The sequence below is a fragment of the Rhinoderma darwinii genome, chromosome 4, assembly GCF_050947455.1.
Source record: "Rhinoderma darwinii isolate aRhiDar2 chromosome 4, aRhiDar2.hap1, whole genome shotgun sequence".
Taxonomy (NCBI): Eukaryota; Metazoa; Chordata; class Amphibia; order Anura; family Rhinodermatidae; genus Rhinoderma; species Rhinoderma darwinii.
Genome location: NC_134690.1, coordinates 274,444,917 through 274,462,364, shown reverse-complemented (window position 1 = coordinate 274,462,364; position 17,448 = coordinate 274,444,917). Strand labels below are relative to the sequence as shown.

General features: G+C 39.9%; 1 protein-coding gene across 3 annotated transcripts in view; it reads left to right on the top strand.

The window, feature by feature from the left end:
- LOC142761124 (ribosomal protein S6 kinase alpha-2) overlaps nt 1–17,448 on the top strand; it is a 372,393-nt gene that overhangs the window by 246,477 nt on the left and 108,468 nt on the right. For all 3 annotated transcript variants that reach the window (XM_075864316.1, XM_075864315.1, XM_075864314.1), the window contains one exon: nt 16,935–17,037. In XM_075864316.1, coding sequence (XP_075720431.1) covers nt 16,935–17,037 — 103 coding nt within the window. The remainder of the gene's footprint in view (nt 1–16,934; nt 17,038–17,448) is intronic.

The window sequence follows — 17,448 nt, the reverse complement described above, 5'->3', positions numbered from 1 at the left end:
AGTAAAGAAGGCTTGTCGCCTCTGCAGGTTGAACCTTTTTTTCTCCAGACGGAGGGAGTGCCCCCTTGTTTTTTGAGGGGGTTTTACATCGAACAGGGTTTCACCATATTTTTGTATGTGCCATAAATATATTTATATAAATTAATCATGTCCCCCCTTAGTCGTCTTTTTTCAAGGCTAAATAGGTTTAATTCTTTTAATCTTTCCTCATAACTTAGATTCTCCATGCCCCTAATTAGCTTCGTTGCTCTTCTTTGTATTTTTTCCAACTCCAGGGCATCCTTTCTATGAACTGGAGCCCAGAACTGAACTGCATATTCTAGATGAGGCCTCACTAATGCTTTGTAAAGTGGCAATATTACATCCCTGTCCCGCGAGTCCATGCCTCTTTTAATACACGACAATATCCTGCTGGCCTTTGAAGCAGCTGATTGACATTGCATGCTGTTATTTAGTTTATGATTTACAAGTACACCCAGATCCTTCTCAACAAGTGACTCCCCCAGTGTAGCTCCCCCTAGGACATATGATGCATGCAGGTTGTTGGTACCCAGATGCATAACTTTACATTTATCTACATTAAACTTCATTTGCCAACTAATATTCTTTATCTGAGTAAACTGATTGATATTTTGTAAAACTACTGTAGCTTTATCTGGATCAGAAACATTGGATGGCTATTTATCAAACAATATTTGATTACAAGATTTTGATGATACTATGGACTTAGCTCTATTAAGGGTCCAATTGGCATAACACCTGTAACGAAATCTACAACAGATTTGTTGTTCTATTTGATAGTAATCATCATTGCTGCAATTTCTTTTTGCTCTAAACATATCGCCTATTGGAATAGAGGAAAATATCTGTTTGGGATGGTTACTTTTAGCGTGAAGAATGGTATTGCCAGAAATGGGCTTACAAAATGTTTTAGAGCAAACCATCTTACTCTCCAAACCAGTGAGTTCCAAATCCAGAAAACAAATACTGACTTTGTTAAAGATATATGTGAATATTAAATTGCATTTATTGATATTGAGATAATTAGCAAACAGTGGTATGGCAGACACATCACCCTCCCAAATAAATAAGAGGTCATCGATGTATCTGCCATACCAGTGAATGTTATCATTGAAAGGATTATTCAGTGAAAAAAATAATATTTTCTTCCCACCATGTCATAACGAGGTTTGCCAAAGAGGGCAAAAATTTCGCCCCCATTGACACCCCCCTAAGCTGTAGGAAATATTGTCCATCAAATTGGAAATAGTGGTGCGTCAAGAGAAATGCAAGTACCTCCAAAATGTATAATTGTAACTCCTGGCTGGAAATGCTAAATTTAGATAAGTGGTGTTTTAGGGCTTTGAGGGCCACTTCATGTGGTATACTGGTGCATACTTAAAGGGTTATTCCCAACTTCATAAATGTAGCTAGGAAGCTCACTCATGTAAAGTTAAGAATTTTTATAATTACCTTTCTGTAGCGCAGCGATGTCGTTTTCTAGCGATTGTTGATTGAAGTCCACATCAGTCCTTCTTTGTTTCTTGTTCGTTGTCTAGGTTCCCGGCCACCGCTATTTACCTTTAGCGGTGGCCGCGCATGCGTAATGACATCCTCTCCGTCCTGAGCAGAGGATGTCATTTATCTCGTGAACGCGCATCTCGGCGCATATCGGCACATGCGCAGTAGATGCAGGGCGAGACACCATTCACGAGGAGAAGTCTGCGCTCCGCTAAAGTTATCTATATATATATATATATATGTGTGTGTGTGTATTTGTGTATGTGTGTTTATATGTGTGTTTGGGTATGTGTCTTTGTGTGTTTTTATATGTGTGTTTGTGTATATGTGTGTGTGTGTATATGTGTGTGTCTGTGTATATATGGGTGTGTTTGTGTATGTGTATATGTGTTTGTGTATATGTTTGTGTGTATATGTTGGTGTGTGTGTGTGTGTGTGTGTGTGTGTATATGTGTGTATATTTGTGTGTGTTTATGTGTGTGTGTTTGTGTATATATGGGTGTGTTTGTGTATATGTGTTTGTGTATATGTGTGTGTGTGTTTGTTTGTGTATATGTGTGTATATGTTTATGTGTGTGTGTTTGTGTATATATGGGTGTATTTGTGTGTATGTGTATATGTTTGCGTGTATATTTTAGTGTGTGTGTTTGTGTATATGTGTGTGTGTGTGTGTGTTTATGTGTGTGTGTTTGTATATATATGGGTGTGTTTGTGCATAAGTTTGTGTGTATAAGTTTGTGTGTGTGTGTGTGTTTTTGTATATGTGTGTGTGTGTTTATGTGTGTGTGTTTGTGTATGTGTGTGTTTGTGTATATATGTGTGTTTGGGTATGTGTCGTTGTGTGTTTTTGTTTTTATATGTGTGTTTGTATATATGTGTATATATGTGTGTGTGTCTGTGTATATATGGGTGCGTTTGTGTTTGTGTATATGTTTGTGTATATATGTTGGTGTGTGTGTGTGTGTGTGTGTGTTTGTGTATATGTGTGTATATTTGCGTGTTTATGTGTGTGTTTGTGTATATATGGGTGTGTTTGTGTATATGTGTTTGTGTATATGTTTGTGTGTGTGTGTGTGTGTGTTTGTGTATATGTGTGTGTGTGTATTTTTGTATATGTATGTGGTTGTGTATATGTTTGTGTGTGTGTGTGTATTTTTGTATATGCGTGTGTTTGTGTATATGTGTGTGTGTTTATGTGTGTGTGTTTGTGTATATATGGGTGTGTGTTTGTGTATATGTGTGTGTTTGTGTATATATGTATGTGTGTTTGTGTATATGTGTGTTTTTGTGTATATGTGTGTGTTTGTGTAGATGTGTATGTTTGTGCAGATGTGTGTGTTTGTGTAGATGTGTGCGTTTGGGTATATGTGTGTGTTTGGGTATGTGTGTTTTTGTTTGTATATGTGTGTTTGTGTATATGTGTGAGTTTGTGTATATGTGTGTGTTTGTCTGTTTATGTGTGTGTGTGTTTATGTATATATGTGTGTGTGTGTGTGTTTGTGTGTGTGTTTGTGTATATGTGTGCGTGTTTGTGTATGGTTGTTTGTTTGTGTGTGCGTGTATATATGTGTGTATTGCATGCATAAGTATTGGTATTGTTCACATTGATAACTTTTTTTGATGTTGTTGCAGATTTTGATGTACCGATTGGTCTACATCTTCGATTCTTTGGACTACTGCGTAGATCTAAGTTTTTTAAAATTTTAATAAAATGGTTAACGAGGGTTTTGTTTGGGATTTCTTATTTCAATAAAAAAAATTGTATTTATGTTTTTTTTTACTTTATTAGTGCCTAGATAATGGCAGTTGGCTGATTGACAGCGTCCATTATTAAGGCGGTACTTAGTGTTAGCCGGTGCAGAGGCTAGCACTAACCACCCACTATTACCCCGGTATCCAACCACCACCAGGGGTGCCGGGAAGAGCTTGGTACGATCCAGTACCCGACCAACTGTTGTGATGGTCAGGCACCGGGGCGGCCGCAGGCTGGTATTATGAGTCTGGGAACTGCCAAAAACAGTGGACCTTGCCACCCTTGTAATGCTAGGCTGCTGCTGTGTTGTATCGGGCTGGTAATAAAAATGGGGGGGACCCCTACGTTGTGTTTTTTTTTTTAATTTAACAAATTTAACAATAGACGTTGGGTCCCCCACATTTTTAATAACCAGCCATATACAAGGCCGCAGCAGCCTGGCATTACAAGGGTGGGAAGGTCCACTGTTTTTGGCCCTTCCCAGCCTCATGATACCAGCCTGCGGCCGCCCCAGTGCCCGACCATCACAACAGATGGTCGGGTACTGGATCATACCTGGCTCTTCCCGGCACCCCTGGTGGTGGTGGGTACCGGGGTAATAATGGTGGTTAGTGTTAGCCTCTGCACCAGCTAACACTAAGCCTCGCCTTAGTAATGGATGTTGTCACTCAGACAGCGGCCATTACTAAAGTGGTAGTAATAAAAGTTGAAAAGAAAAGACAAAGATATAGATAAAATATTTTATTGAAATAAAGCACCCCCAACACAACCCTCATTAACCATTTTATTGTTGAAAAAAAAGCCGGTATCAAAGTAGTCCTCGAAACTGACGTAGTGCAACGACCAAACCTGTAAAAAAAACACTATAAAAAAGTGAATAAAACATGTTGTAGGCTTCGTTTCAGTTTCATGTGTGATACTGACTGTTATATCATGTATAGAAGCCAGCCGTAAAGTTAGCTTAGATACAGGGCGCCAGCAGACAGTATCATACATGGCCATACAGACATATATACAAACAAACATACATACATGCAAACATACATATATACAAACATACATACATACATGCATGAACATATATACATGCAAACATACATACATGCATACATACATACATATATACATGCCAACATACATACATGCAAACATACATACAAACAAACATGCAAACATACATACATATATACAAGCATGCACATATATACATGCAAACATACATACATGCAAACATACATGCACATATATACATACATACATACATACATTCATGCAAACATACATACATGCCAACATACATACATGCAAACATACATACATGCAAACATACATACGTACATACATACATGCACATACATACATGCAAACAAACATACATACATACATACATACATGCAAACATACATACATACATACATACATACAAACATGCACACATATATACATACATATATACATACATGCAAACATACATATATAGATGCAAACATACATACATACATACATACAAACATACACACATATATACATACATATATACATACATGCAAACATACATATATAGATGCAAACATACATACATACATGCATGCATACATACATGCTTACATGCAAACATACATACAAACAAACATGCAAACTTACATACAAACAAACATGCAAACATACATACATACAAGCATGCACATATATACATGCAAACATACATACATGCAAACATACTTACATACATGCACATATATACATACATGCATACATGCATACATACATGCATACATACATACATACATACATGCATACATACATGAAAACATACATACATACATACTTACTTACTTACTTACAAACATACACACATATATACACACACACACCTATGCACACACACACACACACACACACACACACACACACACACACACACATATACATACATGCATGCAAACATACATACATGCAAACATACACACATATATACATGCATACGCATACATACATACATACAAACAAACATACATACATACAAACATTCATACATACATGAAAACATACATACATGCACATAGATACATACAAACATAAATAAACTCACCTAAGACGTTCCCACGAAGATCTGAACGGTCCCATCACTATTCTTCTTACTGCTCCCATTCACAATTACAAAGCGGTGGGCGCAGATGAAGTAGTCACGTGAGAGTGATAAGATTACGTCATCTGCGCCACACCGCATTGTTACTATGAATGCGAGCGGCGCCAAGTAGCAGTAATATGGCAAGTGACGGAACCAGTCAGAACTCCGTCTTAGGTGAGTTTATTTTTTATATATATTTTATGTTGTTCGCCTGGTGCAGCGGCTAGAGAAATTACATGTAGTGAGAGGGTGGGGGGGGGGGAGAAGTGGCTTTCCGAAACGGGGGGAATATAGTGTAGCGTTGTTGACATTTACGCTGTGTTCGTCTCAACCAGGCTTACCTTGTCTGGTTGAGACGAACATTCTCCCGATGTTGCTAGAACTACAGTATCTATCAACGTCGGGATCGCACACACTGCAGAGCGGCTTGATTGACATCGAGCCGCTCACGCCCCTTTTTACAAAAGATAACCAGCACTAGCTGAGTTATCAAGTGTAAAAAAATGTAGTTACGGAATGAATTTTTACAAATTTTTTAACAGCAAATGTTTTAATATTACATTCCAGCTTAGAATGTAAAAAAATAAAAATTTGACTCAACTTGGGAATAACCCTTTAACCAGATTTGATCAGAAAATAGACGTACGACATCACGTAAGTCTCATAGATGAACCGGAGCTCTAAGTACCAAGGGCTGTAAAAGAGAATCTAACCACTCAGATAATTTCTCAGTAAGGGACCCTATGCCGGACACCATGGGATGCATCGGAGGGGGGTTGGTACCTTTATGTGTTTTGGGCAGAGTATGCATAATTGGAATAACAGGAAATTCCACTAAAATATAATCTAACTTCTTTTTAGTCAAAGCACCCCCTGTAAGACCCTCATTTAAAAGATTCCTGAGGCTAGACTGGAAGATTTTGGTCGGATTGCAATCCAGGCGTCTGTAAGTATCAGTATCTGACAACAATTCCAAAACATGTGTTCTATACATATCCCTATCCATTACCGTAATGCTCCCTCCTTTATCTGACTTTTTGATTATAATCTTTCTATTCTATCGTAAAGATTTTAATGCAGCATAATGTTGAATGGATATATTTGACTTAATCTTATCGTGTTTAATAGTAACAGATCATTTTTGTAAATCTCTTTCAATGGCAGATTGAAACCTGTCCATCGATTTTAGAGGATAACAACTGGGGTTAGTGGTGGTAAAGCAAGTGGCTGTGTTTGCAGTTTGATTCACTTCTTCTGCAGCTAGGTTTTCCAGACATAATAGAGTTCGATGTTCCTGGAATGTGAGGGATCGATGAGCATTAATGGACTCTTTAAGTTCTTCTTGATTCGTTTCCACTTGATCCGCAGTTACATTTTGCAGAATCAAAAAATGCTTTTTAACTGTAAGGTTGCGAATAAACTTGTTAATGTCCAACAGTGTGCCAAACGTGCAAAATTCATTCCCAGAGACAATACTTCAACTTAGGGTGGTGTGAGGCAGAAGGAGGAAAGGTTGATTACATTGATTTTGTTTACTTCCTGCGGTTCCGTAAGCGACGTGCTTGTTCTGGATCCGTTTGTTTTATGCTTCCTGCCTCCTCTCCTTCCCGTTTTTTGGCACATTGCGAGTATAATCTGATCTGTGACCTCGAGACTGTCTTATCCTTATGTTGTCACTGTCTGACCCGTCGTTGACTCCATCAATTGAGTCAGATTCAGTGGAGCTGAAACTGACTGTTCAGTCTAGTATCTTGTTTGCTAGACTTTCTCCGGCTTTTAAGAATCGGTTCTGTTTGGGGTTTTACTAGTATTTCGGTTTATGATGTGGGGGCATATGTAAGCTGTGCGGAGTACATCATTGTACATCAGGGTAAAATAAGAGGGTCTAATAATGGTGTAAATAAATAATATTTCACACTTTGGGGTACATGCAAATTTTTGATCACTTATTGGCAAGCAAGGTGACCAAAAACCAGCAATTCTGCCAATGTTTTTTATTCTTTTTTTTTTTTTACAGTTTTCACCGTGGGCTATAAATGACATTTTACTTTATTCTGCGGGTCGGTACGATTACAGCAATAGCATATGTATATAGTTTTTTCATGTTTTGCAGCGTCGCACAATAAAATTACTTTTTTTTTCAATAAATTATTTTTTGTGTCACCATATTCTGAGAGTCATAACTTTTTTTTATTTTTGCATCGACATGGCTGTGTAAGGCCTTGTTTTTTTGCGGGACAGGTTGTAGTTTTTATTGGTACTATTTTGGGGTACATCTGACTTTTTGATCACTTTTTAGTTTATGTTTTGGGAGGTGTGGTGACCAAAAAATAGCGATTCTGGAATTGTTTTTTTATTTTTGCGGTGTTCACCGTGTGGGAAAAATAACATTATAGTTTTATAGTTTGGGTTGTTACTGACGCGGTGATACCAAATATGTGTACTTTTTTAACGGTTTAATTTTTTTTCTATAATAAAAGACGTCAGTGATCGGAGGAAAGATAGAACATGTCCTATCTTTCCTCAGATCGGAGACTCGGATCATTTTTCACGGACCCGATTCACCCGCTAAAGTGAATGGGTCCATTAAGACTATCGGGTGCCACTCGGATGCCATCAAAAATGGCCCGAGTGGCACAACGGTCGTGTGTATGATGCGAAATACATTGCACTACCCATGTAGTGCAATGTATTAAAGCTGTCAGTTATTTTCTGACAGGAAGGCTATTAGGCTCTGCCTAATGGGCTTCCCTACGTGGCAGATCAGGAGGCCACTTTTGTCCTCCGGTTGCCATGGCAATGATCGGCATCCCTGCGATCACATCACAGCGATACCGGTCATCTAGAAACCACTAAGATGCCGCGATTGCTAGTTCCATTCCCTGCCATTACAGCAGGGTGTCAGCTGTAATATAAATAGGGAGTGCCATTGTTCTATTCTTTTATTCCAGTTCTCTATGCATTCTACCATTATAATACAATTTCTAAAAATTAATCAATACATTTTATAACTTAATGGCCTCATAGAACTATGTAGACCTAAAATTAAAATGTTAAGTCACATAGAATGCAGGGAGGCAAAAATGTCCTTAACCCCTTCCCCCTGCATGCATTCTGGGCTTCAATGACCAAAGCAATTTGTTTTTAGTTTTTCCATCGCTACATTCAAAGTGCTATAACTTTTTTATTTTCCCGTCGACATGGCTGATATGGACTTGCTTTTTATGAGATGAGTTGTATTTTGCAATGGCACCATTTTGGGGTATATAGAATTTTTTGATTAACTTTTATTAACTTTTTTTGTGGCGGGAATATAAAAAAACATAAGTTTAGCCATTATTATAATATCATGCTACCTTTATTCTATGAGTTGGTATGATTACGACAATACCAAATATGTATAGTTTTTTATGTTTTACTTCTTTTGCAGAATAAAACACCTTTGAACTAAAATTATTTTATTATTCGCCGCTTTCCAAGAGCCATAACTTTTCTATTTTTCCGTCAATGTCGCCATATGTTGGCTTGTTTTCTTGCGGAACTACCATTTTGGGGTACATGGGACTTATTGATTAACCTTTATTATTATCTTTTAGGGGGAATGGAAAAAGAGAAAAATTTTAATGTTGTTTTTTGCGTGTTTTTTTCTTTCAGCATTCACCTGCGGTTTAAATAATATGCTAACTTTATTATTTCGGTCATTACGATTCCGGCGATACCATATATGTGTAGTTTTTAATTATTTTTTTTACACTTTTACTAAATAAACCCAATTTTTATGAAAAAAAAATGTTTTTATTTTTTTTCTGTGTACCTTTATGAATATTTTTTATTTCACGTTAATAATTTTTTCAGTCCCATTAGGGACTTCACTGTGCGATATTTTGATCGCTTATATAATTCTTTGGTATACTTAGTATACCAAAGCATTATTGCCTGTCAGTATAAAACTGACAAGCAATCTTTTAGGCCATCCCTCTAGCACGGCAAAATAGGCATATAGCCAGGGCAAACCTGGGGGCATTTGTTAGGCCCCCGGCTGCCTTGGCAATACATCGGCGGCATTTGCGGGCCACCGATGAGTTACAGAGGGAGCTCACTCCCTCTGTAAACTACTCAGATGCAGCGGTCGCTAATTACCGCGGCATCTGAGGGTTTAAATGTCGCAATCTAAATAAACTTTGATCGCTACCATTGGAGCAGGAGCCCGACTGTCATCAGATGGCCAACCACCTGCTCAGCCTGCATGGGACACCCGTGCAGGACATTGATAAGGCCGCCGTGAAAAGGCGACGGCCTAGAATAAGGCCCCTTACTGACTGCTGTGAAAAGGTGTATCGGCAGTCATTAAAGGGTCAAAGCTGACCTCATTTTTCAGGTAATTTTTCAGAATAAGCTGTCAACATGTGTAAATGAGGAATAACACCATTTCTGGCCATTATATGGCTTGTGTTCTGCATTTGTCCCCAGTTTTCTTCTGTAGGCTCTATCTCTAATTCGCAGTTTTCTCTGAGATAGTAGATGGAGTCTCATGGGTTTTATTTATATTACACACTGCACACACAGGGAAGAGAACATCCTGCTCTCCTAACTCTATCTATCATATATATGTATATATATATATATATATATATATATATATATATATATATATATATATATACACTACTGTTAAAAAGTTTGGGGTCACCCAGACAATTTTGTGTTTTCCATGAAAACTCACACTTATATTTATCAAATGAGTTGCAAAATGACTAGAAAATATAATCAAGACATTGGCCAAGTTAGAAATAATGATTTTTATTTGAAATAATAATTTTCTCCTTCAAACTTTGCTTTCGTCAAAGAATGCTCCATTTGCAGCAATTACAGCATTGCAGACCGTTGGTATTCTAGCTGTTAATTTGCTGAGGTAATCGGGAGAAATTTTACCCCATGCTTCCAGAAGCCCCTCCCACAAGTTGGATTTGCTTGATGGGCACTTCTTGCGTACCATACAGTCAAGCTGCTCCCACAACAGCTCTATGGGGTTGAGATCTGGTGACTGCGCTGGCCACTTCATTACAGATAGAATACCAGCTGCCTCTTCTTCCCTAAATAGTTCTTGCATAATTTGGATGTGTGCTTTGGGTCATTGTCCTATTGTATGATGAAATTGGCTCCAATCAAGCGCAGTCCACAGGGTATGGCATGGCGTTGCAAAATGGAGTGATAGCCTTCCTTATTCAAAATCCCTTTTACCTTGTACAAATCTCCGACTTTACCAGCACCAAAGCAACCCCAGACCATCACATTACCTCCGCCATGCTTGACAGATGGTGTCAGGCACTCTTCCAGCATCTTTTCAGTTGTTCTGCGTCTCACAAATGTTTTTCTGTGTGATCCAAACACCTCAAACTTCGATTCGTCTGTCCATAACACTTTTTTCCAATCCTCCCCTGTCCAATGTCTGTGTGCTTTTGCCCATATTAATCTTTTCCTTTTATTAGCCAGTCTCAGATATGGCTTTTTCTTTGCCACTCTGCCCTGAAGGCCAGCATCCCGGAGTCGCCTCTTCACTGTAGTCGTTGACACTGGCGTTTTGCGGGTACTATTTAAAGAGGCTCTGTCACCAGATTTTGCAACCCCTATCTGCTATTGCAGCAGATAGGCGCTGCAATGTAGATTACAGTAACGTTTTTATTTTTAAAAAACGAGCATTTTTGGCCAAGTTATGACCATTTTCGTATTTATGCAAATGAGGCTTGCAAAAGTACAACTGGGCGTGTTGAAAAGTAAAAGTACAACTGGGCGTGTATTATGTGCGTACATCGGGGCGTGTTTACTACTTTTACTAGCTGGGCTTTCTGATGAGAAGTATCATCCACTTCTCTTCAGAACGCCCAGCTTCTGGCAGTGCAGATCTGTGACGTCACTCACAGGTCCTGCATCGTGTCGGCACCAGAGGCTACAGTTGATTCTGCAGCAGCATCAGCATTTGCAGGTAAGTAGCTACATCGACTTACCTGCAAACGCTGATGCTGCTGCAGAATCATCTGTAGCCTCTGGTGCCGATGTGTCCTCGCTCGTCTGACACGATGCAGGACCTGTGAGTGACGACACAGCGTGATCTCTGGAGAACACGCTGTGTCTGCACTGCCAGAAGCTGGGCGTTCTGAAGAGAAGTGGATGATACTTCTATACACAACGCCCAGCTAGTAAAAGTAGTAAACACGCCCCGATGTACGCACATAATACACGCCCAGTTGTACTTTTACTTTTCAACACGCCCAGTTGTACTTTTTCAAGCCTCATTTGCATAAATACGAAAATGGTCATAACTTGGCCAAAAATGCTCGTTTTTTAAAAATAAAAACGTTACTGTAATCTACATTGCAGCGCCTATCTGCTGCAATAGCAGATAGGGGCTGCAAAATCTGGTGACAGAGCCTCTTTAATGAAGCTGCCAGTTGAGGACCTGTTAGGAGTCTATTTCTCAAACTAGAGACTCTAATGTACTTGTCTTGTTGCTCAGTTGTGCAGCGGGGCCTCCCACTTCTCTTTCTACTCTGGTTAGAGCCTGTTTGTGCTGTCCTCTGAAGGGAGTAGTACACACCGATGTAGGAAATCTTCAGTTTCTTGGCAATTTCTCGCATGGAATAGCCTTCATTTCTAAGAACAAGAGTAGACTGTCGAGTTTCACATGAAAGCTCTCTTTTTCTAGCCATTTGGAAAGTTTAATCAAACCCACAAATGTAATGCTCCAGATTCTCAACTAGCTCAAAGGAAGGTCAGTTTTATAGCTCCTCTAAACAGCAAAACTGTTTACAGCGGTGCTAACATAATTGCACAAGGGTTTTCAAGTGTTTTCTAATCATCCATTATCCTTCTAACACAGTTAGCAAACACAATGTACCATTAGAACACTGGAGTGATGGTTGCTGGAAATGAACCCCTATACACCTATGTAGGTATTGCATTAAAAACCAGACGTTTGCAGCTAGAATAGTCATTAACAATGTATAGAGTGTATTTCTGATTAATTTAATGTTATCTTCATTGAAAAAAACTGTGCATTTCTTTCAAAAATAAGGAAATTTCTATGTGGCCCTAAACTTTTGAACGGTAGTATATATATATATATATATATATATATATATATATATATATATATATATAACACATTTTCTTGTGTAGTGTGTATATATATATATATGTATGTATCAGTATTGTGAGAAACTAGACATCCACAATATATACGTTGATCTGAGCCGCTAGGCGTAATTTATAAACATGAACATGAGGTTCTTTGTTAACATTATGATCAAACTGTGTAAGCCCACTTCTCACTTCAAGGAGACCTCTTTCAAAGTGAGTCCCTACTCTATCGATTGAAGTAAATTATGCCTAGCGACTCAGATCAACGTATATATTGTGGATGTGCGGTCCATGTCTAGTTTCTCACAATACTGATATTATATAGTCTATGCTCCTCAATTTTTTGTTTTACTTGGCACCAGCACTTCACACATTTGACCCAGCTGATTTTAATTTAGGAATGACCTCATAAGTGTTTGTGCTCTTGCTTGTGCTCGCAGTTGGCCACTGGGAGCGCATGTTAAGGTGAGCTTATTCCATCGGTTAATATGTTGTGGTACTATGTGGTGGTATCTGTTGCTGTAGTGCAGCACTTGTGGGGAGACGTGACCCAGAGACAAGGAGGCTTGGCACAGCCTGATAGCATGGGTGCTTTTAGGCTGTGTTCACATGGAGTTTTTTGCAGGAGGAAAATTCCTCCTGGAAAAACTGCTCCAGATGTTTTTTGCACAGTGGTGTTATGGCAGGAAGGAGGGGAAGGGAACAAGTGAGCCCTAATCTACCCACCGCCCTGTCCCTGCCTACTTGCAACGACCCGCCCTAGGCGACGGGGTACAACTTGGCGGCGGTCCCTACGCTGACTAAGTGCAAGGGAATACAAACAGGGAACAAGCAAGGGAAGGGGCAGTAGCCCACGGAACACCGTGAGGAAACCAGAGTGGTGAACGAGCCAGTCAGGATCAGGATGTCACGAAGTATACGAACGCCGAGCAAGGAGCAGGAAGCTAGCCGGGGGCAGAGCGAAGCAGGATAAGAGGAAGCTGAAGCAAGGCTGAAGCAAGGCAGAAGCAGGCTGGAGCAAGGCTGTAGCAAGGCCAGGAAACCAGGAAGAATCACAAGCAATGAGGAAGAGAAAATGGCAGGTATAAATGGACAGGGGGCGGAGCTAACTCCGACTGACCAGGCCGCGATAGGCTCTCCCACTCCTGAGCCTGCCACCCTGATTGGTGGGAGCCGGAGTCAGTCTAAGAGGTCCGGCCTCAGGTGTCGATTGATTAATCCTGGGAATATCCACAGACGTAGTGCCTGGCAGATCCTTTACAAGTGGTTTGACAAAAACTCGTCAAAACACTCGTCAGGTGTTTTTTTACCTTTTCTGACTGATTGAAATGGGGTTTTGGAGGCGGAAACCGCCTCAAGATGGGTCATGTCGCTTCTTTTTACCGCGACACTTTTTTTTTTCTCACGGTAAAAAAACTCATCCAACTCCCATTGAAATCAATGGGAGGTATTTTCGGGCAGTTTTTGACGAGTTTTGCGGAGCGGTTTCTGCACCAAAAACCTCGTAAAAAAACTCTGTGTGAACAGGGCCTTACAATGAATTAAAAACAATTCCATCTGCCCTGCAATTTTGTTATTATAAATATATCCTATATAATTACAGTACCAGAACAGAGCTCATACATATATACAGCACCAGAATAAAGCTCAGTACATATATACAGATCCAGAACCAAGCTCAGTTCATAAATACAGCACTAGAGCCAAGCTCAGTACATATATTCAACACCAGAACCAAGCCCAGTACATAAATACAGCACCAGAACAAAGCTAAGTACATATATACAACACCAGAACCAAGCTCAGTACATATATACAACACCAGAACCAAACTCAGTACATATATACAGCACCAGAACAAAGCTCAGTACATAAATACAACACCAGAACCAAACCCAGTACATATATAAAATACCAGAACCAAACTTAATACATAAATACAACACGAGAACCAAGCTCTCTACATAAGTATAGCACCAGAACCACATTCAGTACATATAAACAGTACTAGAACCAATCTCTCTATATAAATACAACACCAGAACCAAGCTCAGTACATAAATACAGCACCAGCACAAATACAGCTCAATTTAGTGCAACCCCTGCCATATAGGTTTGTACGGTGTAAAACTACAGCTCCCAGGATGACCCATACAATGGTAAGTATATGCTGGGAGTTACTGTTTCACAAAAAAAATCATACCACCCATCATCTCAATGCAGATCATACAGTGACTACAGTACTGATTAGAGGCAGAATAAACATTTACATTAAGTGACCAACAGGTGACGTCTTCTTAGATTCTGGTTGTTCTTTTTCTCTTTTCTTCTCCATATGGTCCAGACTTCTATGATGACTTCTTCCGGTCACAGCCATTTTTGCAGTTTGATGCTTAGATGTCTTCAGCTTCTCACTTTTCAAACACTTCTGCACCTATTAATCATGATAAAATTCTCATGGTGCTACACACTATGCCCATTAATATAATAGCGCCATACACTGCACCTCTAATTATAATAGTGCCATATACTGTGTCCCTGAATATAATAGCACCATACACTGTATCCCCCCCCCCCCCACACACACACACACACACACACACACACACACACAATGTCCCCTGTAAATAGGGCCCCACCATAGATACCCCTGTAGATAGTGCCCCCATAGAAAGTGCCCTCCATAGAGCCCCCTGTAGATATTGCCCCCCATAGAGCACCCTGTAGATAGTGCCCACATAGAACCCCATGTAGACAGTGCCCCCATAGAGCCCCTTGTAGATAGTGCCATACATAGATCCCCCTGTAGGAAGTGGCCCCCATAGATCCCCTTGTAGATAATAACCCCTGTAGATGGTACCCCACATACAGCCCCTGTAGATAGTGTCCCACATATAGCCCTCTGTAGATAGTGCCCCACATATAGCCTCCCTGTAGATAGGGCCCCACATATAGCACCTCCTGTAGATAGTGCCCCAAATATAGCCCACCTCTGTAGATAGTGCCCCCTGTAGATAGAGCCCACCCTGTAGATAATGCCACTCACAATTTTAAGAGAAAAAAAACCTTGACATACTTACCTGATCCCGTTCCTGTGCTGTACTCTTGCAATGCAGGCCTGCTCCCTTCATTAAAAGGCGCTCAATGGCAGGGCAAGTCAGTCTGCCCTGCCAATCAGCGCCTTTTAATGATGCATTGATCCGCTTGTGTCATTGAAAGGCGCTGAATGACAGGGCACGGAACGTGTCTTGCCATTTAGCGCTTATGGATGTAATTGTATCTGCACCCTATAGATGCAGGTACAATTATACTGCAGGAGGGGGTGGCGGCAGCTGGTTTCAGTGGCGCCTCCGCACCCTCAGAGAGGCAGCATGCCGTCACCCGATGCGAGAACCTCATGGACGGTGTGGCCCTGAATAGAGGACTGGGTCAGATAATTTACAAAACAGCGGGTCTTGCTGTGGGGTGTTCCCGGTATGCAGTGGTTAGTACCTACCAAAAGTGATCCAAGGAACGGCAATCAATGAAGCAGCGCATGTTTCATGGACGTCCAAGGCTCATTGTTAAACATGGGGAGAAAAAGATAGCCAGTTCGTACAAATCCCACAGTGAAAAAGTTAATGGAATCAGAACAAACAGTGCATCGCAGCATGCTGTGTTTTGGGCTGCTGACCTAATCTGATGAATCACATTTTCTTTTACATCATTTGGACGGCTGGGTGTGTCACTTACCTGGTGAATAGAGGGCATCAGAATGAACTATGGGAAGAAAGCAAGCCGACAGAGATAGGGAAAACTTAGGACATTCATGTGGATGTTACTTTGACACATAGTACCTTCCTAAGCATTTTTGAAGGCCAACTACAGGCCCTTATGGCAACGGTATTCCCTAACGCAGCAGGCTCTTTTAGCAGGATATTGTGCCCTGTCACACTGCAAAACTTCTTACGGAATGGTTTAAGAAAGATGCCAAAGAGTTTTAGGTGTTGATTTGGCTTTCCCACAACTTATAGAATTTAAAAGATCTGTTGCTAACATCTAGGTGCCAGGTACCACAAGACAACTTCAGAAGTCTTGAGGTGTCCATGCCCCGACAGGTCAGAGCTCTTTTGGAAAAGGGGGAACTACACCATTTTAGGCAGGTGGAACAACTATGTGAGCTGTATATGGCAGTTTTATTTAGGAATTTTAAAGCATTATTATTTTGGCACTGAATAGTGGTATTAGGTGGGTAACATACTGTATGTGGGCACTATATGGTAACCTTATATTGGCAATTTATGGAGGTATTATTTCTATAATGAATAGTGGTATTATTTGTGCAGTACATTGTGTTTTCTCTATTTAAAATGAACATTTAATTAATTTTTTTATTTATTGATATCTTTATAGAAACTGTACAGAAAAGAAATCAAACCACCTTTTAAACCAGCAGTGGGACGACCAGATGATACATTCCATTTTGATCCAGAGTTCACTTCTAAGACACCAACAGGTTAGTAATTATTGATTTGTATACATTGGCCAGGGCTACATCTAGACTTATCTTAGTGCTACGGAATGATTTAAACTCTTGAGTGACACGTGCAGTCCACAAGATTACATGCAATTCAATGTATGCATTTGGACTGCAAGCTGTCACTCGAGAGTTTAAAATAAATCAGTAGCTCGACAAAAAGTCTAGGTGTAGCCCTGGCATTTCAGAGTATTTAGTTTTTTCTATTCAGAAAGGAATCCTGCTCCTGCTCAATACTAAAATATATGTAAATTAACACATAGCTTTTGGATCTTTTAAAATGCAGAAGATTTTTTTCCCTTACGTCCTGCAGCAGCACAATAATGGGGTATCTCTGCCCCTGTGAACTAGTAGAACAGATGGAATTTTTTATTTAATAAAATTAATCAA